This window comes from Astatotilapia calliptera, chromosome 17 (genome assembly GCF_900246225.1).
Source record: "Astatotilapia calliptera chromosome 17, fAstCal1.2, whole genome shotgun sequence".
Taxonomy (NCBI): Eukaryota; Metazoa; Chordata; class Actinopteri; order Cichliformes; family Cichlidae; genus Astatotilapia; species Astatotilapia calliptera.
The window spans coordinates 2826879-2854634 of NC_039318.1; the positions used below are offsets into that span (position 1 = coordinate 2826879).

The 27756-nt window shown below is 43.6% G+C and overlaps 3 protein-coding genes across 4 annotated transcripts in view; all 3 read left to right on the forward strand.

Annotated features, from left to right (window-relative positions):
- Positions 1-5272, forward strand: part of LOC113009465 (fish-egg lectin-like) — a 42455-nt gene extending 37183 nt beyond the window's left edge. Inside the window, exons 3-7 of one of the 2 annotated variants that reach the window (XM_026147775.1) lie at positions 2697-2735; positions 2955-3191; positions 3278-3495; positions 3579-3703; positions 4912-5272. In XM_026147775.1, coding sequence (XP_026003560.1) covers positions 2697-2735; positions 2955-3191; positions 3278-3495; positions 3579-3703; positions 4912-5053 — 761 coding nt within the window. In that variant the 3' untranslated portion in view covers positions 5054-5272. Of the gene's footprint in view, positions 1-2351; positions 2736-2954; positions 3192-3277; positions 3496-3578; positions 3704-4911 lie in introns of those variants that run through there. The other variant, XM_026147774.1, reaches the window with a different exon arrangement.
- LOC113009462 (serine/threonine-protein kinase pim-2-like) overlaps positions 1-27756 on the forward strand; it is a 512014-nt gene that overhangs the window by 461012 nt on the left and 23246 nt on the right. The window lies entirely within an intron of this gene.
- On the forward strand, positions 19163-21734 carry LOC113009467 (fish-egg lectin-like). Its single transcript, XM_026147776.1, has 5 exons — positions 19163-19279; positions 19417-19653; positions 19740-19957; positions 20041-20165; positions 21374-21734. Exons 1-5 carry the CDS (start codon positions 19183-19185, stop codon positions 21513-21515), a joined length of 819 nt encoding a protein of 272 aa, XP_026003561.1. The 5' UTR covers positions 19163-19182; the 3' UTR covers positions 21516-21734.

Genomic DNA, 27756 nt, shown 5'->3' on the forward strand with positions numbered 1-27756 from the left:
CCATACCTGTTTTGCAAGACTGCTTTGAATGCTCAGACTGGGATATATTTAGAGAAGCTGCTACATACTCAGACACCGTGGACCTGGAGGAGTACACAACTTCAGTGACCAGCTACATCAGCAAATGCATTGAGGATGTCACTGCCTCCAAGACCGTCATCACCTATGCAAACCATAAACCCTGGTTCTCTGCAAAGCTACGCAACCTGATGAAAGTCAGAGACTCTGCCTGTAAGGCCAAAAATAGAGAAGCTTACACTACAGCCAGAGCAGATCTATCATGGGCCATCAAAGACGCAAAGCGGCAGTATGCACATAAGATCAACACACATTTCACAAGTACAAAGGACACTCGGCGCATGTGGCACGGCATCCAAACAATCACGGGCTACAAGCCAACACCTCCAGCATGCAGCAGTGATCCCTCTCTGCCAGACCAACTAAATGACTTCCTTGCACGTTTTGAGACAGAGAACAAAGAGCCAGAAAGGAAGATGCCCCCCTCACCCAATGACCAAGTACTTTGTCTGTCCACAGCAGATGTCAGGATGACACTTCACAGAGTAAACCTGCGAAGGGCTGCAGGACCTGACAACATACCTGGCCAGGTGCTTCGGGAGTGTGCTGACCAGCTCGCAGGCATCCTCACGAACATCCTAAACACCAGAAGTGTGGACTCGAGTCACATGACTTGGACTCGAGTCAGACTCGAGTCATTAATTTTATGACTTTAGACTTGACTTGAAAAAATGTTCTAAGACTTGTGACTTGACTTGGACTTTTACACCAATGACTTGGGACTTGAATTGGACTTGAACCGGTTTACTTGAAAAGACTTGATATTTCACCCCAAATATAAAATTTAACATGCATATTATATAGAGATTGAAAATGTGACGTCATTCACGGGTAAAACCGCAACGGATTCTGGGAACTCGTGGCAAGAGGTACTAGCGCACGCAGGCTTTCAATTGAAATCAGTCACACAGCGATAAAAAGAAACACAAAAATGTCAAGAAGCTGTTGTATTATTAACTGCAATAGCCGGTCGCATGACAGCCACGGGAAGCCGACGGGTAAAGAGATCGGTTGTTATCGGATTACATCGTTGAAGAGAAATTGTTCAGCCATGTTTCCGAAGTAACAAAGACGCGATGGATGGCCTGGATTGCAGCCATTCAAAGATCAAATATAACGTCCCAGAACACTCCAGCTCACAGGTTAGTCTGCTCCAAGCATTTACATGAAGGTCAGTCTGCTGTTGTAGTTAATACGTCATTTTCATAACATAATTGGTGATATAGGTTACAAGCAAGTCTGGCGCTGAACAGAAATTGTCGCGCTATGCTCCTTTGTTTATTGTGCATAAATAGTGAATTGTCCTGACACAATATTGCGTTTCGCCTCTGTTATTATGGTACATTGACAAAAACATATACTTTTATTCACAGGATAAAACAGAATAGTAACACGGGCTACTGTGGGCCGTAGCCAACGCCAAAACAACAGGGAAAAAGCGGGCTCTCCAGCAACAACCCCCGACTCTCTCCTCTCTTCCGCCACACACACACCCCCATTCTCTAACCCCGTCCCCCGAACACTCTCAGCCAACCACATACATACTCTTCTCCAGACTCTCTGTGGCCCTTTCTCAATATGCGTACTTGTGCGTACTTGCGTTCTCGTGTACTCGTGATACGTCATCAGTCAGAGACCAAGTACTGTTCCAATTCGAAGTACGCATCAAGCCGAGAATGCGAAAAAGTCTCGATTGTGTTCTCGCTCCGCCCGTTTTATCGAGCATGCATCGGTGGTGACTTGTGTGGACTTGGTATCCGAGAATGCATTTCGTCCAAAACTCAAATGCGGCAATGGCGGACGAGCGCGGCTAAAAATTTTTAAATATTACTCTTTCTGGGTCACAAAATAAACTTTTAAGTTATTTTCAAGCGAGAATGTAGCTGTGTAAACTTCAAATATCTGCTCGATTTATCAAGATATCATATATTTCCAAACGCGCTCCGATGTTTTCTGAGACGTCTGTGACCCGCCAGCTCCATAGCAGACAGCGAGGTCGAGGATTATTAGAGCCGGCGAGAACAGCGGACTCCCGGTACTTCGTTTTCAACCCCCCCTGAGAAAGGGCCTGATCGGATTGACAGGCCAACTGGCCTCTAGACTACTGCACATTCAAGGACACTCAGTAAATCACCATGCTGCGGGTGTGGTCCAAATATGCCATAAGTAACTGATAACACAACAGTCAACTAACTTGTAACCCAGTCCGTTACAGTATCATGCTACTGCAGATTAAGCACTGCAGATAGTTAGGATGTACTTAGTAGATTGTTTGGCTGCATCAGATATAAACAACATATGCTGTTGTTTTACTGTTATTAACAAAACAGCAATCTATTAGCCTTAAAGGGTTCGTGGGTATTTAAATCTACTGTAGATTTCAGTAAATTAACTCCAGGAAGTTATCAGTTCTTGTCTTTAGTTTCCAGTAAATGCTAAAACATTTCCTCCTTTATTAGTTATGTGGAACTTTCTGAAAAACCAGTTCAGTCTCATAGTTCGAATGTGTCAGCGTGGTATAAAAGTAACACACGTATCAAAGGGCAGTAGCTCAACAAAGATACAGAGATTTATTCCTTTAGCAAACGGACTCACAGACAATATGAAATCTTTTGCAGTGTTCTTGTTGGTGCTGAGGTACCTGTCTGTCAGTCATGGTAAGTCCTGATTTTAAAATGTGACACTGCACATTTTACCTTCATTGAATTCTATGAAGCGCCTTGAGGCGACTTTTGTTGTGATTTGGCGCTATATAAATAAAATTGAATTGAATTGAATTGAAGCCAATGAAGGTAAAATAAATAGAGCAAAACAAAAAGTTCCCTTTAAAAGTGATACATCATGCATTGAGTTAACTTGTGCTTTTTTCTTCACAGGCTGCACTTGCACGGAGGGTCCACAACAGTTTCCTGCTGTACAGATTGATGCTGGGCAGGGGAACGTTGTGATGACAGACGGCAATAATTATGCATACTTTCTGCTTGGATCACAGTGGTACAAAATGGGCTCACTCAACCTCAAGCATGTCTCAGTGGGACCTGCAGGAATCTGGGGTGTTGACCTCAACAACAGGGTCTACAAATACGTAGCTGGCAGCTTTGTTTTTGCGAATGGTGAGCTTTATCACAGACTTAACACAACAGAGTGTGCACAGTAGCAGCTGTTTGAATGAATGATCTGTACCTCTGTGTGTCTTCAGGTGAGAGTTTACAGCAGGTGGATGCTGGAGGTGATGGTCAGGTGGTGGGAGTTACCGACACCTCCACCATCCACTGTCTGAAAAGCACCATTGCCTCAGACTACAGGAAACAGAGCACCCTGAGCTGGACAACCATTACAGGGGGTTTAATGTATTTAAGTTGCAGCACAAAAAATGGATGCTGGGGAGTGACCCCAGGTCAAGCCATCTTCTTCACAGTAAATTATTTTTTATTTTAATGATCATTTGTGTTGTTATTTGTATGATCAAGACATCTCACCATATTTGCTTTTCGTGACAGAAAGTAACACCGAGCACCTGTGGCATCAGTGGCTGGATACAAGTGGAAGGTGTTGCAGTAAAGGTTGAAATTGGGACTGATGGAAGCGTCTTTGCCTTAACTAAAGAAGGAACTGTCTTCCAAAGGTAAACACTTAATCTAGTCTGAAAGCATTTTAACTAGCCCTGGCAGTATTTCTGTTCTTTCTTCTTTCTTTTTGCTTTGACTCTTTCAGTCTCTGTTTGAATCAGGTTATTGTGTTTTTGACTCCTCTGTTGTTATCCATGCAATGGATCAACCACTATTTTGCTCTTCAACCTTAGAATGACCTCTCCACAAATGAATAACAAATTGCTCACGAAGGCAATTTGTGCTTAAATCTTTCTAGAAGCGATTTTCATTGTAATGATCACTGAGCCATAAAATGTTCATGTGTAGAATCACCAGTCAAATGCTACAAAAGAAAACTAGTAATGTTTACTTATAATCATCATAGTTTCTGTAACTCAGAAACTCAGTAACTAAGAATTTTCAGATTTCAGTTGTGGATTCTTTGAATGATCTGTCTCTCCTCTATAATACATTTAGGTGTTCACTTAAAAGAAATCATAGAAATCTCATTTTTCACATCTGTTAAACATATTTACCTCTTCCTGTCACGCCTGCTAAGGCAGACGGCGTGGAGAGAAGAGAATGCGGACCCAAATGCAGACAAATGAGGTGGATGTTAACAGAAAGCAAGCCTTTATTTAGGGCTGCAACAAATATTACAAAACAAATGGCAGAAAGGAAACTAACAAAACCTAAACTGGGAAAAGGTGAACATGAAACTTGAAACATTGAACTAGAAAACATGAAACCTGAAAATGTGGAGTGAAGAAGAACAGAGGAAATGCAGACGACCCGACAAAGAACAAAGGAAAACACACAATAAATACAGAAGAGAGACACAGCTTAACCTAATCTGACACACGAGACAGGAAGGAAGCAAAACAGAAAACTCTAACACAGGACATGAGACTACCAAAGTAAAACAGGAAATACACGAACATAGAAACCTAGATAACTAGATGTAACACAGAACATTAACAAAATCTAAAGACTAGAAATCACCAACAATACTAAGGAATAACCAAAGGAGCTAGAAATGCAACAGACTAGACCACGAGAAACCCCCAAATCACAGAACATGAAGTAATCAAAAACATTATATTTGGGTCACCAGACCGAGCAACCATGAGACTTACAACTCTTAACTCAGGATAGATAATATGGCGAGGAGCTGAGGCCAAAACCTCAATTGCACAAATAAAACAGATCCAATGATTTAAGTATCAATGTCTTCTCTCTACAGACAAGGCATCGACAGCAAAACTCCACAAGGCACGAGCTGGACCCACATACCAATGCCCTCTCGCATCAGCCATGTGAGCTATGATCGTGGCAATCTGTGGGTCGTGACTGACTATGGGACCATCCTGAAATGTTTTTGCTAGTGGTTGTAGTCTTTCCTCTTCTGTCGCATAAAACAATGTAAAAACTGATCAGCATTATGTCAACAATGAAAAATTCACGTGGGAAAATAATTGATTGTTTTATTGTGATTACATCTTAAGTGATTCAGCAACAACATGCATAACTACTAGAATGCTGTCAGATATTTACTTCTGTATCATTCACCTGCCATCCTTTCATAAACTCTTGATTCGCTGAGACTGTTTGGATTCAGTTTTTTATTTTTGCAAGTTTTATTCAGCACAGCTACTGGCTTTCCTGTCACTGTTTTGGCTCTTTGCTTTGTGATCATTGCACATAGTAGACAAGCTTACATGAGATTATGATGGTGTTATATATTCATCAGTTTAACAGGGTCCAGACCTCTGGTGTTCTTTTATTATAAATCCCACTATGGGAGATGCACAATGCAACAACACCTCCTCCTGTACAGCAGAGTAGCTGCACCCATTTTCCACCTCAGTTCAAACAGAAGTGCTTCACATTGACCCGTAAATGTCATAATTATGTCAAAGTCAAGAATTTGTTACTTTTGATGCTGAATTTATAGATGAACTAATAGCAAAAGATGGCAGGCTAGTTTGAACCATACGTCATTTACAGTTTGCTCATGTACTTATAGCTTACAAGCTGATGTCCTCATGTTTCCTATTCATGTTTTACATCACAATGACATGAGGCTACATCTGTTCTGCAACATGTAAAAAGTTCTGTTATTGTATATCCTCCGTGGTAACGGTATAAACCTGAGATTATGGGACTTGAAGTAAGCACAGTCATGCTCATCCATCATGCTGTCATCTGCACTTTTATCTCCAAGCTATTCCTTATCCTTCCACACTGTTGGGGTTTCCTGAAGCCTCGCATACACATTAGGTTTTTACTTGTGTTTGTGTTCAGATATTTCACCTTGGGTGTGAGAAAACACTGGCCAGGGTCTGCTTTTATAAGACATGAAATCCTGCACCAGAGCTCATCCTAATCTATTCATTGTCACTCTGGGCCTGCTCACATAAATGTCAGAGTAGTTCTCATACACTAAACCTTACAGGGTTAAAGTAACAACTTCTCTCTGGATAAAGTGATTCAGCTGAAAGATCAAAAAGTAACATGCCACTTTGTCTTACTTGACAAACTTTCACCATATACAGTAGCACTTAATATGCGAGAATGGACATCCATAAGTAAATTATACAGGGTGGGCCATTTACATGGATACACCATAATAAAATGGGAATGGTTGGTGATATTAAAGTCCTGTTTGTGGCACATTAGTATATGTGAGGGGGCAAACTCCTCAAGATGGGCGGTGACCATGGTGGCCATTTAGAAGTCGGCCATCTTGGATACAACTTTTGTTTTTTCAATAGGAAGAGGGCCATGTGACACATCAAACTTATTGGTAATGTCACAAGAAAAACAATGGTGTGCTTGGTTTCAACGTAACTTTATTCTTTCATGAGCCTCTGTCAGTGCGCCCCAGGGTGGCTGTGGCTACATGTAGCTTGCCATCACCAGTGTGTGTGTGAATGGGTGGATGACTGGATGTGTAAAGCGCTTTGGGGTCCTTAGGGACTAGTAAGGCGCTATACAAATACAGGCCATTTACCATTTATTTACAAGTTTCTGACCACTTATAAAATGTGTTCAGTGTGCTGCCCATTGTGTTGGATTGTCAATGCAACCCTCTTCTCCCACTCTTCACACACTGATAGCAACACCGCAGGAGAAATGCCAGCACAGGCATCCAGTATCCGTAGTTTCAGGTGTTGCACATCTCGTATCTTCACACCATAGACAATTGCCTTCAGATGACCCCAAAGATAAAAGTCTAAGGGGGTCAGATCGGGAGACGTTGGGGCCATTCAACTGGCCCACGACGACCAATCCACTTTCCAGGAAACTGTTTATCTAGGAATGCTCGGACCTGCACCCATAATGTGGTGGTGCACCATCTTGCTGGAAAAACTCAGGGAACGTGCCAGCTTCAGTGCATAAAGAGGGAAACACATCATCATGTAGCAATTTCAAATATCCAGTGGCCTTGAGGTTTCCATTGATGAAGAATGGACCCACTATCGTTGTACCCCATATACCACACCAAACCATCACTTTTGTTGTTCCAACAGTCTTGGAGGGATCCATCCAATGTGGGTTAGTGTCAGACCAATAGCGGTGGTTTTGTTTGTTAACTTCACCATTCACATAAAAGTTTGCCTCATCACTGAACAAAATCTTCTGCGTGAACTGAGGGTCCTGTTCCAATTTTTGTTTTGCCCATTCTGCAAATTCTGTGGCCGATCTGGGTCATCCTCGTTGAGATGCTGCAGTAGCTGGAGTTTGTAAGGGTGCCATTTGTGAGTAGCTAATATCCGCCGAAGGGATGTTCGACTAATGCCACTCTCCAGTGACATGCAGCGAGTGCTACGCTGTGGGCTCTTGCTGAACGAAGCTAGGACAGCCACTGATGTTTCTTCATTGGTGACAGTTTTCTTGCATCCACATTTTGGCAAATCCAACATTGAACCAGTTTCACGAAACTTGTAAATAACTCATGAAAGAATAAAGTTACGTTGAAACCAAGCACACCATTGTTTTTCTTGTGACATTACCAATAAGTTTGATGTGTCACATGGCCCTCTTCCTATTGAAAAAACAAAAGTTGTATCCAAGATGGCCGACTTCTAAATGGCCACAATGGTCACCACCAGTGTTGGGACTAACCCGTTATTAAGTAACGCGTTACAGTAACTACGTTATTATTGTGGTAACGAGCACGGTAACTAGTTATTATGCCAAAATCAGGAACGCGTTAGTCGTTACTGGGATTTAGATAGGGTCGTTACTCGTTACTTCGTGTGGTGGCTATCGCGGAGCTTCCACAGATTCAGTAACATTAGCAAGTGGTGGAGGCCAGCAGGTGGATAAAGGAAAAGGGGACGCAGAAGGAAAAGAGACCCGAGGCGGCCGCCTCGGGTTCAGTGTGAACTGAACTTCAGGTAAGAAGTTATGACCTGCAGTCTCTCTGGGTCAGATATAAACCAAGTTTAGGTGGAGTTTATTTTCGTTGTGCTGACTTTTTCCGTACTGCATGCTAGCTAGCATGACGGAGTTTCTATACAGCTGGGTGGTGCTATGAAGTTAATGATGTTGCACTTTATTTTGTTCATAAGTTATTAGAGTTGCCAACCGTCCCGTCTGGTATTCAGAGAAAATATTACGCGTTTCTTATTGAGGTGAAAAGGAACAGTTTGTCCCGTAATTCAGCTACAATGAAAAAGGCACAAAGCTGGAGTTATTCTGTGTCTTTGCTGCACAGCTGCCTCTTCTTCTCTCATCCTCCCCCCTCCCTCTCCCGTTTCTACTTCAATCATGAAAACTGATCAGTGATCGGCTCTCTTGTTTGTTTATTGCTCACTTTGCGCCGAAAGAGGAAACCAGCGGATGTCGCGCTAAACAACAGCAGCACGTTTAAGCTTGATCAGCTGTTGTTAGAATTTATTTAATATTACTTTCTAGTATCAGCTGATGTTTGCTGGAGCCACAGCTGCAAAAAAGCTGCTGGTCATTGTTGTGATATTTTGATACCATGGTAGCATTTACAGGATATTGTTTTATAGTGATATTATACAGGAAAACTGTTACTCAATAAGGCCCATTTACTAGTTGTTTTTCTCTTTCTCTGTGACCCAAGAATTAATGTGTAAGAATCACAGGCTGGTACCTCAAGGTCGAAAATACCACAGAGACCACTTCCTTACTCCCATCCTCCCTTCCTTATCTCTTAGAAAGGAGCTTGTTAAAGGCCAGGTGGTTCGTTTCAGAATTCACTAATGAAAGAACTCTGTATTCTATGTCTAGGAGTGTATTTTGCTGGGATGATCATAAATTGTAGCTAAACTGATAAACTACACAAAGGATACTTCTTTGCTCACAAGGCAGGAAGACGTTTCCTTATTTGGTCTGTACCGGTTTGAACTGAGAATCTGTTGACACACGAACCTTTTTCCTCTTTATATACTGTTGCACAGATGAATAAACCTTTGAGTCAGTTTGGAATGACAACCTAGAACAGTCTCCGCGTCTTCTTGTTCTTCCAAACTGCTCCCGGTACTCCAGCTGGTACCGTGATTAACCATTGATCATGCATGAGAATATTTTAATTTTGTTTATGTTAAAGGATGAACTCTGCTTATCGCTGCCCATGTCTCGAAGGAAACCCGATCCACGGACGGAGATTTCTTTCAGTCATGATATCGGTTTGGTTATCTGGTGAGAGGGAAACATGAAGATGAAACCAGGAGATGTCCTTACTGAATCATCAGAGCTGAACAGGTGATGGAGAAACAGGTTTACCTTTTAGGTGACATGAATGAGTTGAAGGGAAGTTATGAACTGTTTCTGAGAGACAAATAACCCCAGGATCCTTTTCTAAGTAGCTGACAGCTTGTTACTGTGCAGGTGCGGATCTAGCAAAGTGTTGCCAGGGGGCCATGTAGGGCATTAACAGGGAGAGGGGGGCACAAAGAAATACTTTTCTTTCTTATTCTCATTTAAAATGTCTAGCTTTTAAAAAATAATTATCTGAATCTTACAACAAATGATTGATAGATTGATGCATATATACCATCAGAACAGTGTACATCACTGTCACAACAGTGTTTATTTTCTTTTTTTTTGTTTATACAATTTTTATTCATTTATCAAGAATAGCATAAAACAACACAACCAAACAGAAGAAAGAAAAAAAAAAAAACCACCCACAAAAAAACCCCCACATCCACACAGACACAAAAAAAAAACACATTTTCACTCAATTACCCACAGATATAGAAAGAGAAAAAGATAAACTCCAAGAATGAATTGTCCTTTACACTTGCTTCCTATTTGACTGAGAGCATCTTAATCGCAACCACCCCCCTTCAACAGTTGGGATAAATCATTTGGCAAATAAGAAAGCAAAGGGGACCAAACATTGAGAAAGAGACCCTCATTTCCTCCTAAAATAGCAACAGTTCTTTCGTAAGGAATAACTTTAAATAATTCTCTGTACCACAACGTCACAGAGGGAGGTTTATCCTTGACCCAATTAATGAGAATACATTTCCTAGCTACCAGCAATAGTTTGTGACATAATTTGCGCTGCAAGTGATTCAATGCTAATTGTTTTGAGGGCAGGCCAAGAAGAAAGTACCCGGGGTCCCTTTGAATCAGGTTGTTAAAAATATTACTTAGTTCTTGAGATATGAAGCTCCAAAATCTTTTGATTAATTTACATTCCCAAAAGTAATGAAAAAAAGTGCCAGTTTCTTTTTGACATTTACTACAAAGATGGGAAATATGAGGTGCAATCTTATGCAAGACATTAGGAACTATATAAAGGCGATGTATAATTTTGTATTGGGTTTCTCGCAAGCGGTTACAAGTAAAAGTGGAACTACTCATGTTAATGGCTCCTTTCCACTCCTCTTCGGTATATTGATTATTAAGATCTCTCTCCCATTTATAAATAGCGCTCAGTGTGTTGCTACTAAGACTATATAGGAGAGAGTAAAAAGCTGAGATAAAATGAGTTCTGTCTTTTCGCTTAATGAGAAATGTCTCAATATCATCATATATAACTATTTCTGAAGACTGTGAAATTCTAGAATGAACGAAATTACGAACCTGGAGAAAGCCAAAAAAGTGGTCTCTAGGAATATTAAAATTTGACTGCAATTGCTCAAAGTTCATCAGTGTGTTGTTTTGATACAAATCGCCAATTACCCTTAATCCCTTTTTGTGCCACTTATCGAACATGCTACAAGACATTCCTGGAACAAAATCTTTGTTTCTCAGTAAAGGAGTCAAGAATGAAGTGCAATCTTCTCTACCCAACCTTTTACGCATTTCCCCCCAGACCCTTATTGTATTATAAATGATTGGGTTATTCTTAATCCCCATTTTTAATATTGTTTTTTTGTCACAGACAGCTAAGCTCCAAAGGGAATAAGGTAAAGTGGACCAAGAGTCTAGGTGAGAGTGAGAATTTAGATAAGCATGTAGCCACTCCCATAAGATACGGCTATGACATGCCCAATTATAAAAAATTAAATTTGGTAAGCCTAAGCCTCCCCTATCTATAGGCAATTGTAGAGTTCCAATCCTTAATCTAGGTTTCTTGCCACGCCAGATAAATTTTGAAAAGGCTTTTTCTATATCACAAGAAACTTTCTGAGTGATCAGTAAAGGTAGCATTTGTAGGGGATATAATAAACGCGGGAGAATACTCATTTTGATTAAATTCACATGCCCCATAAGAGAAAGCGGCAGTTTTTGCCATCTATCTAAATCTTTTTTAATTTTTATTATAACGGGTGATAAGTTCAGTTTCCATAAATCTTTAAGAACTGGTGGAATGTTTAGCCCAAGGTATGAAAAGCCGCTGGGGGACCATTGAAATGGATTAGAGATATCTGGCAAAGAGTTAATCTGATCACCCAGCGGCATAACTTCTGATTTCCCAAAATTAATTCTGTAACCAGAGAATGAGCTGAACTCATGTATGGTGGACATAATAGCTGGTATTGATTGTTCTGGTTTTGATAAGAACAGCAAAATATCGTCAGCGTACAATGCTATCTTATGATTTGTTCCACCCACTGTTATACCATGCACATCTTGGTGCTGGCGAATAGCCTCAGCTAGAGGTTCAAGTGCTAATGCAAAGAGGAGAGGGGACAGGGGACAGCCTTGCCTCGTACCTCTTTGCAATGGAAACGCTGAAGATTGTACACCATTAGTTATGACACAAGCTTCTGGAAGTTTGTAGATAGTTTTAATCCATGCAATAAAACCCTCGCCTAAGCCAAATCTCTCTAATACATTAAATAGATATGTCCACTCGATTCTGTCGAATGCCTTTTCGGCATCTAAAGATATAACATAGGCTTTATGATTTGTCTGATTCGAGTATTGTATAATATTTAATAGTCGTCTAATATTTGTAGATGAGAAACGATTTTGGATAAAGCCTGTTTGATCAGGGTTTATGAGCAGTGGGAGAATGCCCTCAAGCCTCCTTACTAATAGCTTGGAGAGTAATTTAGCATCGACATCGATGAGACTGATCGGTCTGTATGATTCACACCTATCTGGAGATTTATTTTTCTTTAGAATTAACAAAATATTAGCCTGTCTGAGTGTTGGGGGCAATTGTTTATTCTTAAAAGAATCTAAAAACATATCAGTCAATGGTCCTACAAGAAGGTGACTTAGTTTTTTATAAAGCTCTGGGCAGAAACCATCAGGCCCTGGTGCTTTTCCTCCTTTAAGGGAGTTAATAGCAAGGCGCACTTCCTCCTCTGTCACAGGGTTATTTAACTCTTTTCTGTGACTTTCTGATAACGATACAACAGGCACCTTCTCTAGAAATTCCCGCATCTTCCCATCTGTATTACTACACTCTGATGAGTATAAGTGTGTATAAAACTGCTTCATAATTCGATTAATATCCGTTGTTTTATAATGCTTAACATGTTTATTATCAAACAGTGATTGTATAACGTTTGTATCTGTCCTGCCTTTTGCTATTTTTGCTAAGAGACGGCCAGGTTTATTCCCAGATTCATATAATTTATGCTTAGCAAAGAAAATTGCTGCCTTTGCTCTTTTAGTCAGTAATTGATTTAAAGCTGAGCGGGCTGCTTCTAACTTCTTAAGTATAGTTTTGGACCTGGAGATTTTAAACTGCACAGTGTTTATTTTCATTCAAAGGCTTTATGATTTTTCCTATAATGGTGGGCTCTAGTCAAAATGCCCGGGCCAATTTTCTGTCCCAGTCCAGCCCTGTATGCAGCTCATCTGCAGTCTGGTGTTGCCTACATCTTCCTATTCAGAAGGCAGAATTTCCGAGTTCTGAGTACAATCAAAGCACCACGACTGCAGTTTTTGTGTTGATGTAAAAGGCGCACATGACGCTGTGACGTAGGCTAGAATCATGGCAGCAGTCAATGACGGTCCAGGCGTGGGATTTCTCTCGTGGAAATGTGCACATTATCTTTTCCTTTCTATTGGTAGGTGGCACAGTGCACTTGTGGCAAGTAATCAAGCTAGAAGACTGGCAAAGTTATGGAAGCAACACGTTAACAAGAGAATTCTGAGTAAAACCAAAGTTACTTTCCCTAGTAACTAGTTACTTTGAAAGTAACGAGTAACTTGAAGTAACTGAGTTACTTTTGAGAGAAGTAACTAGTAATGTAACTAAGTTACTATTTTAAAGTAACTTACCCAACACTGGTCACCACTCATCTTGAGGAGTTTGCCCCCTCACATATTCTAATGTGCCACAAACAGGACTTTAATATCACCAACCATTCCCATGTTATTACAGTGTATCCATATAAATGGCCCACCCTGTACTATAAGGAACTTGACACACAGTCAACATGCTAACATTATTACCACATAGCCATTGGATGCATTTTTGAAATCCATTTTTCTCCTTGAAAATAAAAATATCAGAGTCCAGAGGTAGCTCTCCTGGGAGGTGATATACAGCGGCTTGCAAAAGTATTTGGCCCCCTTGAACTTTTCCACATTTTGTCACATTACAGCCACAAACATGAATCAGTTTTATTGGAATTCCACGTGAAAGACCAACACAAAGTGGTGTACACGTGAGAAGTGGAACGAAAATCATACATGATTCCAAACATTTTTTACAAATAAATAACTGCAAAGTGGGGTGTGCATAATTATTCAGCCCCCTTTGGTCTGAGTGCAGTCAGTTGCCCATAGATGTTGCCTGATGAGTGCTAATGACTAAATAGAGTACACTCGTGTGTAATCTAATGTCAGTACAAATACAGCTGCTCTGTGACGGCCTCAGAGGTTACCCATATGGACATTGAGATATGTTGACGTAGACCGATAATTAATGGACACTAAAAAGCGGAAATTGACCACAGATATTTGTCAAAGATTTTATAACAGATTGGAGAGCAAATACAGTGAATTTTTACAGGTTTATACAGATGGGTCAAAAGATCCTAAGACTGAAGCAACTAGTGTAGCAGTGGTAATTCCGGAGTTAAATTTCAAGATTGCAAAAAGAACATCAACTCGTCTGGGTGTATATGCAGTTGAATTGTATGCCATACTGCTGGCGCTAGAATGGGTGGAAGACAGCAGAGTCTCAAAAGTACTGATATGCAGTGATTCATTGTCGGCGTTATTAAGTATTGAACAAGGATACACAACTACCATCCATCCATCCATCTTCAACCGCTTATCCGAGGCCGGGTCGCGGGGGCAGCAGCCTAAGCAAAGAGGCCCAGACCTCCCTCTCCCCAGCCACCTCCTCCAGCTTATCCGGGGGAATACCAAGGCGTTCCCAGGCCAGCCGAGAGATATAATCTCTCCAGCGTGTCCTGGGTCTTCCCCGGGGCCTCCTCCCGGTGGGACATGCCTGGAACACCTCACCCAGGAGGCGCCCAGGGGGCATCCTTGTCAGATGCCCGAACCACCTCAGCTGACTCCTTTCGATGTGGAGCAGCAGCGGCTCTACTCTGAGCCCCTCCCGGATGGCCGAACTTCTCACCCTATCTCTAAGGGAGAGGCCAGCCACCCTTCGGAGGAAGCTCATTTCCGCCGCTTGTATCCGCGATCTCGTTCTTTCGGTCACTACCCACAGCTCGTGGCCATAGGTGAGGGTAGGGACGTAGATCGACCGGTAAATTGAGAGCTTCGCTTTTACACTCCCTCTTCACCACGACGGACCGGTGCAGCGTCCGCATTACAGCAGCTGCAGCCCCAATCCGTCTGTCAATCTCCGGCTCCCTTCTCCCATCACTCGCGAACAAGACCCCGAGATACTTGAACTCCTCCACTTGGGGCAGGAACTCATCCCCGACCCGGAGAGGGCACTCCACCCTTTTCCGGCTGAGAACCATGGCCTCAGATTTGGAGGTGCTGATCCTCATTCCCGCTGCTTCACACTCGGCTGCGAACCGTTCCAGTGCGAGCTGGAGGCCCTCACCTGATGAAGCCAACAGAACCACATCATCCGCAAAAATCAGAGATGAGATTCTGAGGCCACCAAAGCGAAAGCCCTCCGCCACTTGGCTGCGCCTAGAAATCCCGTCCATAAAAATTATGAACAGAACCGGAGACAAAGGGCAGCCCTGGCGGAGCCCATCACCCACCGGGAACGAGTCCGACTTATTGTCGGCAATGCGAACCAAGCTTCTGCAACGGTTGTATAGGGATCGAATGGCCCGTAGCAATGGGCCAGACACCCCATACTCCCGCAGCACCTCCCACAGGACACCCCGAGGGACACGGTCGAATGCCTTCTCCAAGTCCACAAAACACATGTAGACTGGTTGGGCAAACTCCCATGCGCCCTCAAGTACCCTCGAGAGGATAAAGAGCTGGTCCAGTGTTCCGCGACCAGGACGAAAACCGCATTGTTCCTCCTGTATCCGATGTTCGACTAGCGGACGAACTCTCCTTTCCAGCACCCTGGCATAGACTTTCCCAGGGAGGCTGAGGAGTGTGATCCCCCTGTAGTTGGAACACACCCTCCGGTCCCCCTTCTTAAAGATGGGGACCACCACCCCGGTCTGCCAGTCCACAGGTACTGCCCCTGATCTCCACGCGACATTGCAAAGGCGTGTCAACCAGGACAGCCCTACAAACGTCCAGAGCCTTCAGGAACTCGGGGCGGACCTCGTCAACACCAGGGGCTCTGCCACCAAGGAGTTGTTTAACTGCCTCAGTGACCTCGCCCCCGGAAATTGGCGGGTCATTCCCCTCATCTCCAGACTCTGCTTCCTCCTCGGAAGACGTGTCAGTGGGATTAAGGAGGTCCTCGAAGTATCCCTTCCACCGCCTGACAATTTTCTCAGTCGACGTCAACAGCGCTCCACCAGCACTATACACAGTGCAGGTAGAGCACCGCTTTCCCCTCCTGAGACGCCTGACGGTTTGACAGAATCTCTTCGAGGCAGTCCGAAAGTCTTTTTCCATGGCCTCTCCGAACTCCTCCCACACCCGAGTTTTTGCTTCAGCCACTGCCCGAGCCGCATTCCGCTTGGCCTGTCGATACCTGTCAGCTGCCTCCGGAGTCCCACAGGCTAACCAAGCCAGATAGGACTCCTTCTTCAGCCTGGTGGCTCCCTTCACCTCTGGTGTCCACCATTTGGTTCGGGGATTACCACCACGGCAGGCACCAACCACCCTGCGGCCGCAGCTCAATGCAGCAGCTTCGGCAATGGAGACGCTGAACATGGTCCATTCGGACTCAATGTCCCCAGTCTCCCTCGGAATGCTGTTGAAGCTCTGCCGGAGGTGTGCGTTGAAGATCTCACGGACTGGGGCCTCTGCTAGACGTTCCCAGCACACCCTCACTACGCGTTTAGGTGTACCAGGTCTGTCCAGTGTCCTCCCCCGCCACCTGATCCAACTCACCACCAGGTGGTGATCAGTTGACAGCTCAGCCCCTCTCTTTACCCGAGTGTCCAGAACATATGGTCGCAGGTCTGGTGATACGATTACAAAATCGATCATCGACCTACGGCCTAGAGCGTCCTGGTGCCACGTGCACTTATGGACACTCTTATGTTCGAACAGGGTGTTCGTTATGGACAAACTGTGATTAGCACAGAAGTCCAATAACAAAGCACCGCTCGGGTTCAGATCAGGAAGGCCGTTCCTCCCAATCACGCCCCTCCAGGTCTCGCTGTCGTTACCCACGTGAGCATTGAAGTCTCCCAGCAGGACAACAGAGTCTCCAGGTGGAGCACCTTCCAGCACCCCTCCCAGGGACTCTAAGAAGGCTGGGTACTCTGAACTGCCACTCGGCGCATAAGCGCAGATGACAGTCAGGACCCGTTCCCCGACCCTAAGGCGCAGGGAACAAACCCTCTCGTCCACCGGGAAAAACCCCAACGTACCGGCAGCACAACTACCCATCAGCAAATTAGGTATGACATTCTTTTTGCTCATCATAGACTGTCTGACCGAAATAAACATGTAGTAATAATGTGGACTCTGGCTCATGTGGGTATTTTGGGTAATGAAAGTGCAGATAGGTTGGCCAAAGCAGCTGTTAAAAGAGTCGATATAGATGCACAGATACCACTGTCAAAATCTGAAGGGAAAAGTGTAGTTTGGACAGAAAGTAGGAACTTCTGGCAAATGGCATGGGATAATGAAACAAAAGGGAGACATTTATATGGGGTGCAAAACACAATAGAAGCTAAGAGGAGTGGCGGATTGCAGAGACAGGAGGAGGTTGTTGTCAGTAGAATACGAACAGGCAACCGCCTTTTAAATGGTACTCTTTTTAGGATAGGAAAACATCCGACTGGGTTGTGTGATGGGTGACGGTTGAGCATGTACTCCTTAGTTGCAGGAAGTATGCAAGTCACAGGAGGGTGATGTGGGGTAAAATGAGTGGTGGAAGGGAACTTACGTTTGAACGAGTGGTTAAAGAGTTGAGTCATGGTGAAGGGAAAGTGGTGGTTTTTCGTTTTTTGAGAAATACTGGTCTCATCAAGAGGATCTGAGGATTCAGGAATGACGGACGATTAACAGCCAGGAGGTGGCAGTAATGCAACAGTTTTGGATGCAAGCTGCTATTAAACTTGACAGAAGAAGAAGAAGAAGAAGGCCTCAGAGGTTGTCTAAGAGAATATTGGGAACAACAACACCATTAAGTCCAAAGAACACAGCAGACAGGTCAGGGATAAAGTTATTGAGAAATTTAAAGCAGGCTTAGGCTACAAAAAGATTTCCCAAGCCTTGAACATCCCACGGAGCACTGTTCAAGCAATCATTCAAACATGGAAGGAGTATGGCACAACTGTAAACCTACCAAGACAAGGCCGTCCACCTAAACTCACAGGCCGAACAAGGAGAGCGCTGATCAGAAATGCAGCCAAGAGGCCCATGGTGACTCTGGACGAGCTGCAGAGATCTACAGCTCAGGTGGGGGAATCTGTCCATAGGACAACTATTAGTCGTGCACTGCACAAAGTTGGCCTTTATGGAAGAGTGGCAAGAAGAACGCCATTGTTAACAGAGAACCATAAGAAGTCCCGTTTGCAGTTTGCCACAAGCCATGTGGGGGACACAGCAAACATGTGGAAGAAGGTGCTCTGGTCAGATGAGACCAAAATGGAACTTTGGCCAAAATGCAAAACGCTATGTGTGGCGGAAAACTAACACTGCACATAACTCTGAACACACCATCCCCACTGTCAAATATGGTGGTGGCAGCATCATGCTCTGGGGGTGCTTCTCTTCAGCAGGGACAGGGAAGCTGGTCAGAGTTGATGGGAAGATGGATGGAGCCAAATACAGGGCAATCTTGGAAGAAAACCTCTTGGAGTCTGCAAAAGACTTGAGACTGGGGCGGAGGTTCACCTTCCGGCAGGACAACGACTCTAAACATAAAGCCAGGGCAACAATAGGATGGTTTAAAACAAAACACATCCATGTGTTGGAATGGCCCAGTCAAAGTCCAGATCTAAATCCAATCCAGAATCTTTGGCAAGATCTGAAAACTGCTGTTCACAAACGCTGTCCATCTAATCTGAAAATCTAAAATTGATTCATGTTTGTGGCTGTAATGTGACAAAATGTGGAAAAGTTCAAGGGGGCCGATACTTTTGCAAGCCACTGTATTTCCCAACATGAATCCTCGTGGTTAGTTTGGCTGAAAAGACAAATGAACGAACAAAAACATTTATATCTCAGAGAAGAGATCTCTATTAGATATTTTTTTACCCACTTGAATGGGAACTGTTGAATGATAACATTTCATACGGTCATTGTCAGCACGACGTGATTATATCGCAACAATAGAAGAAGAAAATAATCTGTTTAGCACAGATCACTACACCATGAGCCGATTTAAATCCATTGTAGATTCTAGTAAATAATCTCCAGGAAGTTATCACTTATAAGTTCTTATTCTTAGTTTCTAGTAAATGCTAAAACATTTCCTCCTTTATTAGCTCTGGAAAACTGCCTGGAAAACCAGGTCAGACTCACAGTTCTAATGTTTCAGCGTGCTATAAAAGTAACACAAACCCACCTATCATAGGGCAGTAGCTCAGCAAAGATGCAGAGATTCATTCCTTTAACACACAGACTCACAGACAATATGAAATCTTTTGCAGCCTTCTTGTTGGTCCTTAGTTACCCGTTTGTCAGTCATGGTAAGTCCTGATTTTAAAATGTGACAATGCAATATTTCTTGAAGCCAATGAAGGTAAAATAAATAGAGCAAAATAAAAAGTTTCCCTTAAAAGTGACAGATCATGCATTGAGTTAACTTGTGCTTTTTTCTTCACAGGCTGCACTTGCACGGAGGGTCCACAACAGTTTCCTGCTGTACAGATTGATGCTGGACAGGGGAACGTTGTGATGACAGACAGCAACAATTATGCATACTTTCTGCTTGGATCACAGTGGTACAAAATGGGCTCACTCACCCTGAAGCATGTCTCAGTGGGACCTGCAGGAATCTGGGGTGTTGACCTCGACGACAGGGTCTACAAATACGTAGCTGGCAGCTTTGTTTTTGCGAATGGTGAGCTTTATCACAGACTTAAGACAGTAGAGTGTGCGCGGTAGCAGCTGTTTGAATGAATGATCTGTACCTCTGTGTGTCTTCAGGTGAGAGTTTACAGCAGGTGGATGCTGGAGGTGATGGTCAGGTGGTGGGAGTTACTGACACCTCCACCATCCACTGTCTGAAAAGCACCATTGCCTCAGCCTACAGGGAACAGAGCACCCTGAGCTGGACAACCCTGCCTGGGCTTTTAATGTATGTCAGTTGCAGCACAAAATATGGATGCTGGGGAGTGAACTCAGGTCAAAACATCTACTTCACAGTAAATTATTTTTTATTTTAATGATCATTTGTGTTGTTATTTGTATGATCAAGACATCTCACCATATTTGCTTTTCATGACAGAGAGTAACACCGAGCACCTGTGGCATCAGTGGCTGGATACAAGTGGATGGTCTTGCAGTAAAGGTTGAAATTGGGACTGATGGAAGCGTCTTTGTTGTAACTAGAGGAGGAGAAGTCTTCCAAAGGTAAACACTTAATCTAGTCTGAAAGCATTTTAACTAGCCCTGGCAGTATTTCTGTTCTTTCTTCTTTCTTTTTGCTTTGACTCTTTCAGTCTCTGTTTGAATCAGGTTATTGTGTTTTTGACTCCTCTGTTGTTATCCATGCAATGGATCAACCACTATTTTGCTCTTCAACCTTAGAATGACCTCTCCACAAATGAATAACAAATTGCTCACGAAGGCAATTTGTGCTTAAATCTTTCTAGAAGCGATTTTCATTGTAATGATCACTGAGCCATACAATGTTCATGTGTAGAATCACCAGTCAAATGCTACAAAAGAAAACTAGTAATGTTTACTTATAATCATCATAGTTTCTGTAACTCAGAAACTCAGTAACTAAGAATTTTCAGATTTCAGTTGTGGATTCTTTGAATGATCTGTCTCTCCTCTATAATACATTTAGGTGTTCACTTAAAAGAAATCATAGAAATCTCATTTTTCACATCTGTTAAACATATTTACCTCTTCCTTTCACGCCTGCTAAGGCAGACGGCGTGGAGAGAAGAGAATGCGGACCCAAATGCAGACAAATGAGGTGGATGTTAACAGAAAGCAAGCCTTTATTTAGGGCTGCAACAAATATTACAAAACAAATGGCAGAAAGGAAACTAACAAAACCTAAACTGGGAAAAGGTGAACATGAAACTTGAAACATTGAACTAGAAAACATGAAACCTGGAAATGTGGAGTGAAGAAGAGCAGAGGAAATGCAGACGACCCGACAAAGAACAAAGGAAAACACACAATAAATACAGAAGAGAGACACAGCTTAACCTAATCTGACACACGAGACAGGAAGGAAGCAAAACAGAAAACTCTAACACAGGACATGAGACTACCAAAGTAAAACAGGAAATACATGAACATAGAAACCTAGATAACTAGATGTAACACAGAACATTAACAAAATCTAAAGACTAGAAATCACCAACAATACTAAGGAATAACCAAAGGAGCTAGAAATGCAACAGACTAGACCATGAGAAACCCCCAAATCACAGAACATGAAGTAATCAAAAACATTATATTTGGGTCACCAGACCGAGCAACCATGAGACTTACAACTCTTAACTCAGGATAGATAATATGGCGAGGAGCTGAGGCCAAACCCTCAATTGCACAAATAAAACAGATCCAATGATTTAAGTATCAATGTCTTCTCTCTACAGACAAGGCATCGACAGCAGCACTCCACAAGGCACGAGCTGGACCAAAATACCAATGCCCTCTCGCATCAACCATGTGAGCTATGATCGTGGCAATCTGTGGGTCGTGACTGACTATGGGACCATCCTGAAATGTTTATACTAGTGGTTGTAGTCTTTCCTCTTCTGTCGCATAAAACAATGTAAAAACTGATCAGCATTATGTCAACAATGAAAAATTCACGTGGGAAAATAATTGATTGTTTTATTGTGATTACATCTTAAGTGATTCAGCAACAACATGCATAACTACTAGAATGCTGTCAGATATTTACTTCTGTATCATTCACCTGCCATCCTTTCATAAACTCTTGATTCGCTGAGACTGTTTGGATTCAGTTTTTTATTTTTGCAAGTTGTGATCATTGCACATAGTAGACAAGCTTACATGAGATTATGATGGTGTTATATATTCATCAGTTTAACAGGGTCCAGACCTCTGGTGTTCTTTTATTATAAATCCCACTATGGGAGATGCACAATGCAACAACACCTCCTCCTGTACAGCAGAGTAGCTGCACCCATTTTCCACCTCAGTTCAAACAGAAGTGCTTCACATTGACCCGTAAATGTCATAATTATGTCAAAGTCAAGAATTTGTTACTTTTGATGCTGAATCTATAGATGAACTAATAGTAATAGATGGTAGGCTAGTTTGAACCATAAGTCATTTACAGTTTCTTCATGTACTTATAGCTTACAAGCTGATGTCCTCATGTTTCCTATTCATGTTTTACATCACAATGACATGAGGCTACATCTGTTCTGCAACATGTAAAAAGTTCTGTTATTGTATATCCTCCGTGGTAACGGTATAAACCTGAGAACCTTAGTTCAACCTGATCTTGAACTAAAGTTATCTTTAGTTCAAGATCAAATTTCCTCATTCACACACTGCAGGCTGTCAAAATGGTTGATTTGGTGTGTCAGTTCTACCATTTGACACCTGATGCTGATGTGATTTGACATCAGTTTCGACAAGCTTTGCCACACTCATTTAAATAAACTGACAACTATCTAATGTGGTGTCTTGATGCATGCTCAGTCATCCAGGTAAGGAAATGCAGAGAGTTGATTCTGTTCATCTGGGCATTGCATTTTGAGTGGGAGAAACATTTTGTAACTCAAATGACTTCTTCATTGACTGAAGATTCCTTTCGAATGAATCAGTTAATTTTTTTGGCTGCATTTTTACCTGTCAAGTTGTCTGAAAAAGTTTCAAGCAATGCCTTATCCTCTTGAATATTGAGAATTTGTTTTATTTATGGGCCAATGGTATATATTTTCAGAGAGATCTTTAATGCAAGCTGGAGAGGAAATAGCGTGTCACAAATTTAGAAGATCTGTCTCCACAGACCGTGCAGTGGTGTGTGTGGTGGACCCAGGTGTGAACACAGGTGAGGAGACGGGGGTGAACTTAAACTGAAAGCGAGCCTTTATTATGGCTGATGACATAGAGTTCAAACAAGGCAGAAGCACAGTGACTGAACTAAACTATAACTAAACTGGGAAACTGATACTGTGATAAACTATGAAGGCTCAGAAAACTATGACTATGAATGCAAAGACTGGCCGTGAAAACATGGAGGGTGGGAACACAGACGACACGGCACAGACTGTGTCCAAATTAAGGCTCTGCACGCTTGAAGTACGCATTTTAAGCGCGGTTACGTCACCGCCACGCGACGATGGCTGTCCCAATTCGAAGTGTACTTCAAATGCATACTCCAAATGCGCTGTCGATTTCCCCAAATATCAAGCGTAGTCCGGTGCACGCTTCGTGGTCCCATATATCCCACAATTCATAGCGCGGCGGTGGGTGGGTGTGGAGAATTTTGCCGCAAAATACGGCAGAAGGGAGCGGCCGAAGAGGTTTTTTTTTTTTTTCTTCCAAACTTTATTGAAATCATAAAGCGAACAGTCAGTCATTCCAGTTCAGTTTGCACAGTAGGCATACAAGGCAAATAAGAGTAACAATATACAGTACAATGAAATAAGAAGGATAAATAAATAAAGGAAAAAAAGGAAAAAAAAAGGGGGGGGGGGGATGTGACAGACTTCATAACAACTTTGTACTTGAAAGTTGTGGCAGCTCATTCCTTAAACATTTCTGAATGAATTTCAATCAATGATAAACCGTTTTTATTGGAAGTTAATTTAAGAGAGTTTAAGTAATATTCATTTTCAATCAAAAACAAATTAAATGATGGGGTTGAGTTTTGAAATTTACATTTATGTATGTGGCATTTCCCTAATAAGATGGAGCGGCCGAAGAGTGAACTGTCAAAAGTACTGAATATGACGTCACTTATTTATGTGCGAATGTTTAATAATTAAAGTCAGTCATATATCCACAAACACAACAAGCTGAAAGTCAGTGATATATGTATATATGTGTATATATATATATATATATATATATATATATATATGGAAAAAAAAAACACCCAGCACGCCCCTGCGGGCGGTTTATCCTTCAAGCTCGGGTCCTCTACCAGAGGCCTGGGAGCTTGAGGGTCCTGCGCAGTATCTTAGCTGTTCCCAGGACTGCGCTCTTCTGGACAGAGATCTCCGATGTTATTCCCGGGATCTGCTGGAGCCACTCGCCTAGCTTGGGAGTCACCGCACCTAGTGCTCCGATTACCACGGGGACCACCGTTGCCTTCACCCTCCACATCCTCTCGAGCTCTTCTCTGAGCCCTTGGTATTTCTCCAGCTTCTCGTGTTCCTTCTTCCTGATATTGCTGTCATTCGGAACTGCTACATCGATCACTACGGCCGTCTTCTTCTGTTTGTCTACCACCACTATGTCCGGTCGGTTAGCCACCACCATTTTGTCCGTCTGTATCTGGAAGTCCCACAGGCTCTTAGCTCGGTCATTCTCCACCACCCATGGGGGCATCTCCCATTTTGACCTCGGGACTTCCAGGTTATACTCGGCACAGATGTTCCTGTACACTATGCCGGCCACTTGGTTATGGCGTTCCATGTATGCCTTGCCTGCTAGCATCTTGCACCCTGCTGTTATGTGCTGGATTGTCTCTGGGGCATCTTTACACAGCCTTCACCTGGGGTCTTGCCTGGTGTGATAGACCCTAGCCTCTATGGATCTTGTACTTAGAGCTTGTTCTTGTGCTGCCATGATTAGTGCCTCTGTGCTGTCTTTCAGTCCAGCTTTGTCCAGCCACTGGTAGGATTTCTGGATATCAGCCACCTCCTCTATCTGCCGGTGGTACATACCGTGCAGGGGCCTGTCCTTCCATGATGGTTCCTCGTCTCCCTCCTCTTTCTTGGGTTTCTGCTGCCTGAGGTATTCACTGAGCACTAGGTCAGTTGGGGCCATCTTCCCAATGTATTCTTGGATGTTCGTTGTCTCATCCTGGACTGTGGTGCTGACGCTCACCAGTCCCCGGCCCCCTTCCTTCCGCTTAGCGTATAGCCTCAGGGTGCTGGACTTGGGGTGAAACCCTCCATGCATGGTAAGGAGCTTTCTTGTCTTTATATCAGTGGCTTCTATCTCCTCCTTTGGCCAGCCTATTACCCCAGCAGGGTACCTGATCACGGGCAGGGCGTACGTGTTGATGGCCCGGATCTTGTTCTTACCATTCAGCTGACTCCTCAGGACTTGCCTGACCCTCTGCAGGTACTTGGTGGTTGCAGCTTTTCTAGCGGCCTCTTCATGGTTCCCATTCGCCTGCGGGATCCCCAGATACTTGTAACTGTCCTCTATGTCTGCAATGTTGCCTTCTGGTAGTTCAATCCCCTCAGTTCTGACTACCTTCCCTCTCTTTGTTACCATCCGACTACACTTCTCCAGTCCGAACGACATTCCAATGTCATTGCTGTATAGCCTGGTAGTGTGGATCAGTGAATCGATGTCTCGTTCACTCTTGGCATACAGCTTGATGTCATCCATGTACAGGAGGTGGCTGACAACTGCTCCGTTCCGTAGTCGGTATCCGTAGCCAGTCTTGTTAATGATCTCACTGAGGGGGTTCAGGCCTATGCAGAACAGCAGTGGGGACAGAGCATCTCCTTGGTAGATCCCGCACTTGATGGTGACTTGTGCTATGGGCTTGGAGTTGGCCTCTAGTGTTGTACGCCACATCCCCATTGAGTTCCTGATGAAGGCTCTTAGGGTCCCATTGATCTTGTACAATTCTAGGCATTCCAGTATCCAGCTGTGGGGCATTGAGTCATAAGCCTTCTTGTAATCAATCCAGGCAGTGCACAGGTTGGTCAGTCTGGTCTTGCAGTCTCGGCTGATTGTTCTGTCTACCAGTAGCTGGTGTTTTGCGCCTCTGGTATTCTTGCCAATTCCTTTCTGTGTCCCGCTCATGTATTGACCCATGTGCCTGTTCATCTTAGCCGATATGATGCCTGACAGGAGCTTCCATGTAGTGCTGAGGCAGGTTATTGGTCGGTAGTTGGAGGGGACCGGTCCCTTCTTGGGGTCCTTGGGGATCAGGACCGTCCGACCTTCGGTTAGCCATTCCGGGTGTCTCTCGTTAACTAGCAGCTGGTTCATTTGTGCTGCCAGACGCTCGTGGAGTGCAGTCAGCTTCTTTAGCCAGTAGGCGTGAACCATGTTGGGCCCTGGTGCTGTCCAACTCTTCATACTGGAGACCCTTTCTTGGATATCTGCCACTGTGATGGTTACTGGACCCTGTTCAGGGAGGTCGCTGTGGTCTGCCCTCAGATCCACTAGCCACTGAGCATCGCCGTTATGGGTTGCGTCCTTCTCCCATATGCTCTTCCAGTATTGCTCCGTCTCCAGCCTTGGTGGTGCTGTTCTCTTATTGTTCCCTTGCCACTGAGAGTACACCTTTGCTGGTTCTGTGGAGAACAGCTGGTTTATTCTCCTGCCTTCTATCTCTCTGGTGTACCTCCTCAAGCGGCTGGCCAAGGCTGTGAGTCTTTGCTTGGCAGTTTCCAAGGCCTCAGGTATGGCCAGCTTGCTGTATTTCTTATGCACCTTCTTTGTCGCACCTTTCTGCAACTCCGTTAGTTGGCTGACCTCCCTCCTTGCTACTTTGATCTTGCCCTCTAGCCTCCTTCTCCATGGAGGGTACTGCCCCTTGTGGCTGTTCAACTTGTAGCCAAGCATCTCACTGATCACTGCTGCCGTATTGTAGATCAGCTTGTTAGTGTCGGTAATCGTGGTTGTAGGTATTGTCCGTAGTGCTGCATTAACATCATCTAGCAGACCTTCTGAGGGTACTTCACGTAATCTTGGTAACCGGCTACGGGGGATCCAGGTTTCAAGCTTGGCCATGATCCTATTTTTCAGGTCAGTTCCTCTCGCACTCAACGATTCTTCTCCTATCGCACTTGGGGCTATGTACCCAATCTCGGGTGGGGGTGATGATATCTCCCCCCTGACCTGGCGTCCTGACTCCTCCTTGCCGTAGCATTTGTGTTGTACCTCGTCAATCTCTAGCTGTGAGAGCAGTCCCTTCTTTCGAATGTTGGAACACTGAGCTACTAGTTGTTTCGCCGTCATTGTGGAAGTTGGGTATCGAAGAATCCATAGGTCCCTCATCCTATTCATGTAGCCCCTTCCGCCGGGGTTACTTGCATAGTAGCATACTATAATATTGGCCATATTATATTTACATTACCACAGTGAGATGACTTTAGTCTCATGAACAACATTAACTAATTGTTATTTACTAACTAATCTTAAATGACTGTTCAGCACAGAAATGAAGCCCAACAATCATGTTTTACAGTCCTGTGGTCTCAGCCTCTGATACTCAACTAATCAAAGTGATGTCATGACAAAAATGAATGACCAACAAAACATTTTTCTCCTTCATTTCTGTCAAACAATGCTGTATGTAACGTGTCTCGCGGTTAGTATCATGGTTGCTAGGCAACCTGAACAGCGCGACGAAGCGTATACCGTCCCATTTCACAAGCCTCTCACTTCCGCACTTCTCGTACTTATAGTACGCACCGTACGTAGTACACGTAGTGCGCGTATTTCAAGCGTGCAGACCCTGAATTGGGACACAACCACAGACTGAATGAAACACAGAAACTAAATACACATGAGGGATGATCAAGGGAAGTGGCCACACATGGGATCACAGCTGACACACATGAACCTAAAGACAGGACAGGAGAAGTGAAACTAAATACACTGACATTGGACACAGACTTTGAAAGTAAAACAGGAAACATGGAGATTAGACATGACATGAACTTAACATAACCACACAGACATGACTCATGACAGGTAGACAGGACGCACGAACCAGGGAGACTGAGTACAGGAGGAGATGACATAAACAACTAAGAAACAAAGGACTAACCAGCAACCTAGAAATTAACTAGATGAACTA

Coding starts and splice junctions, on each gene's coding strand:
- LOC113009467 (XM_026147776.1), top strand. CDS start 19,183: ATGCAGAGATTCATTCCTTTAACACACAGACTCACAGACAATATGAAA. Junction 19,280..19,416: donor TTACCCGTTTGTCAGTCATG/GTAAGTCCTGAT, acceptor TTTTCTTCACAG/GCTGCACTTGCACGGAGGGT. Junction 19,654..19,739: donor CAGCTTTGTTTTTGCGAATG/GTGAGCTTTATC, acceptor GTGTGTCTTCAG/GTGAGAGTTTACAGCAGGTG.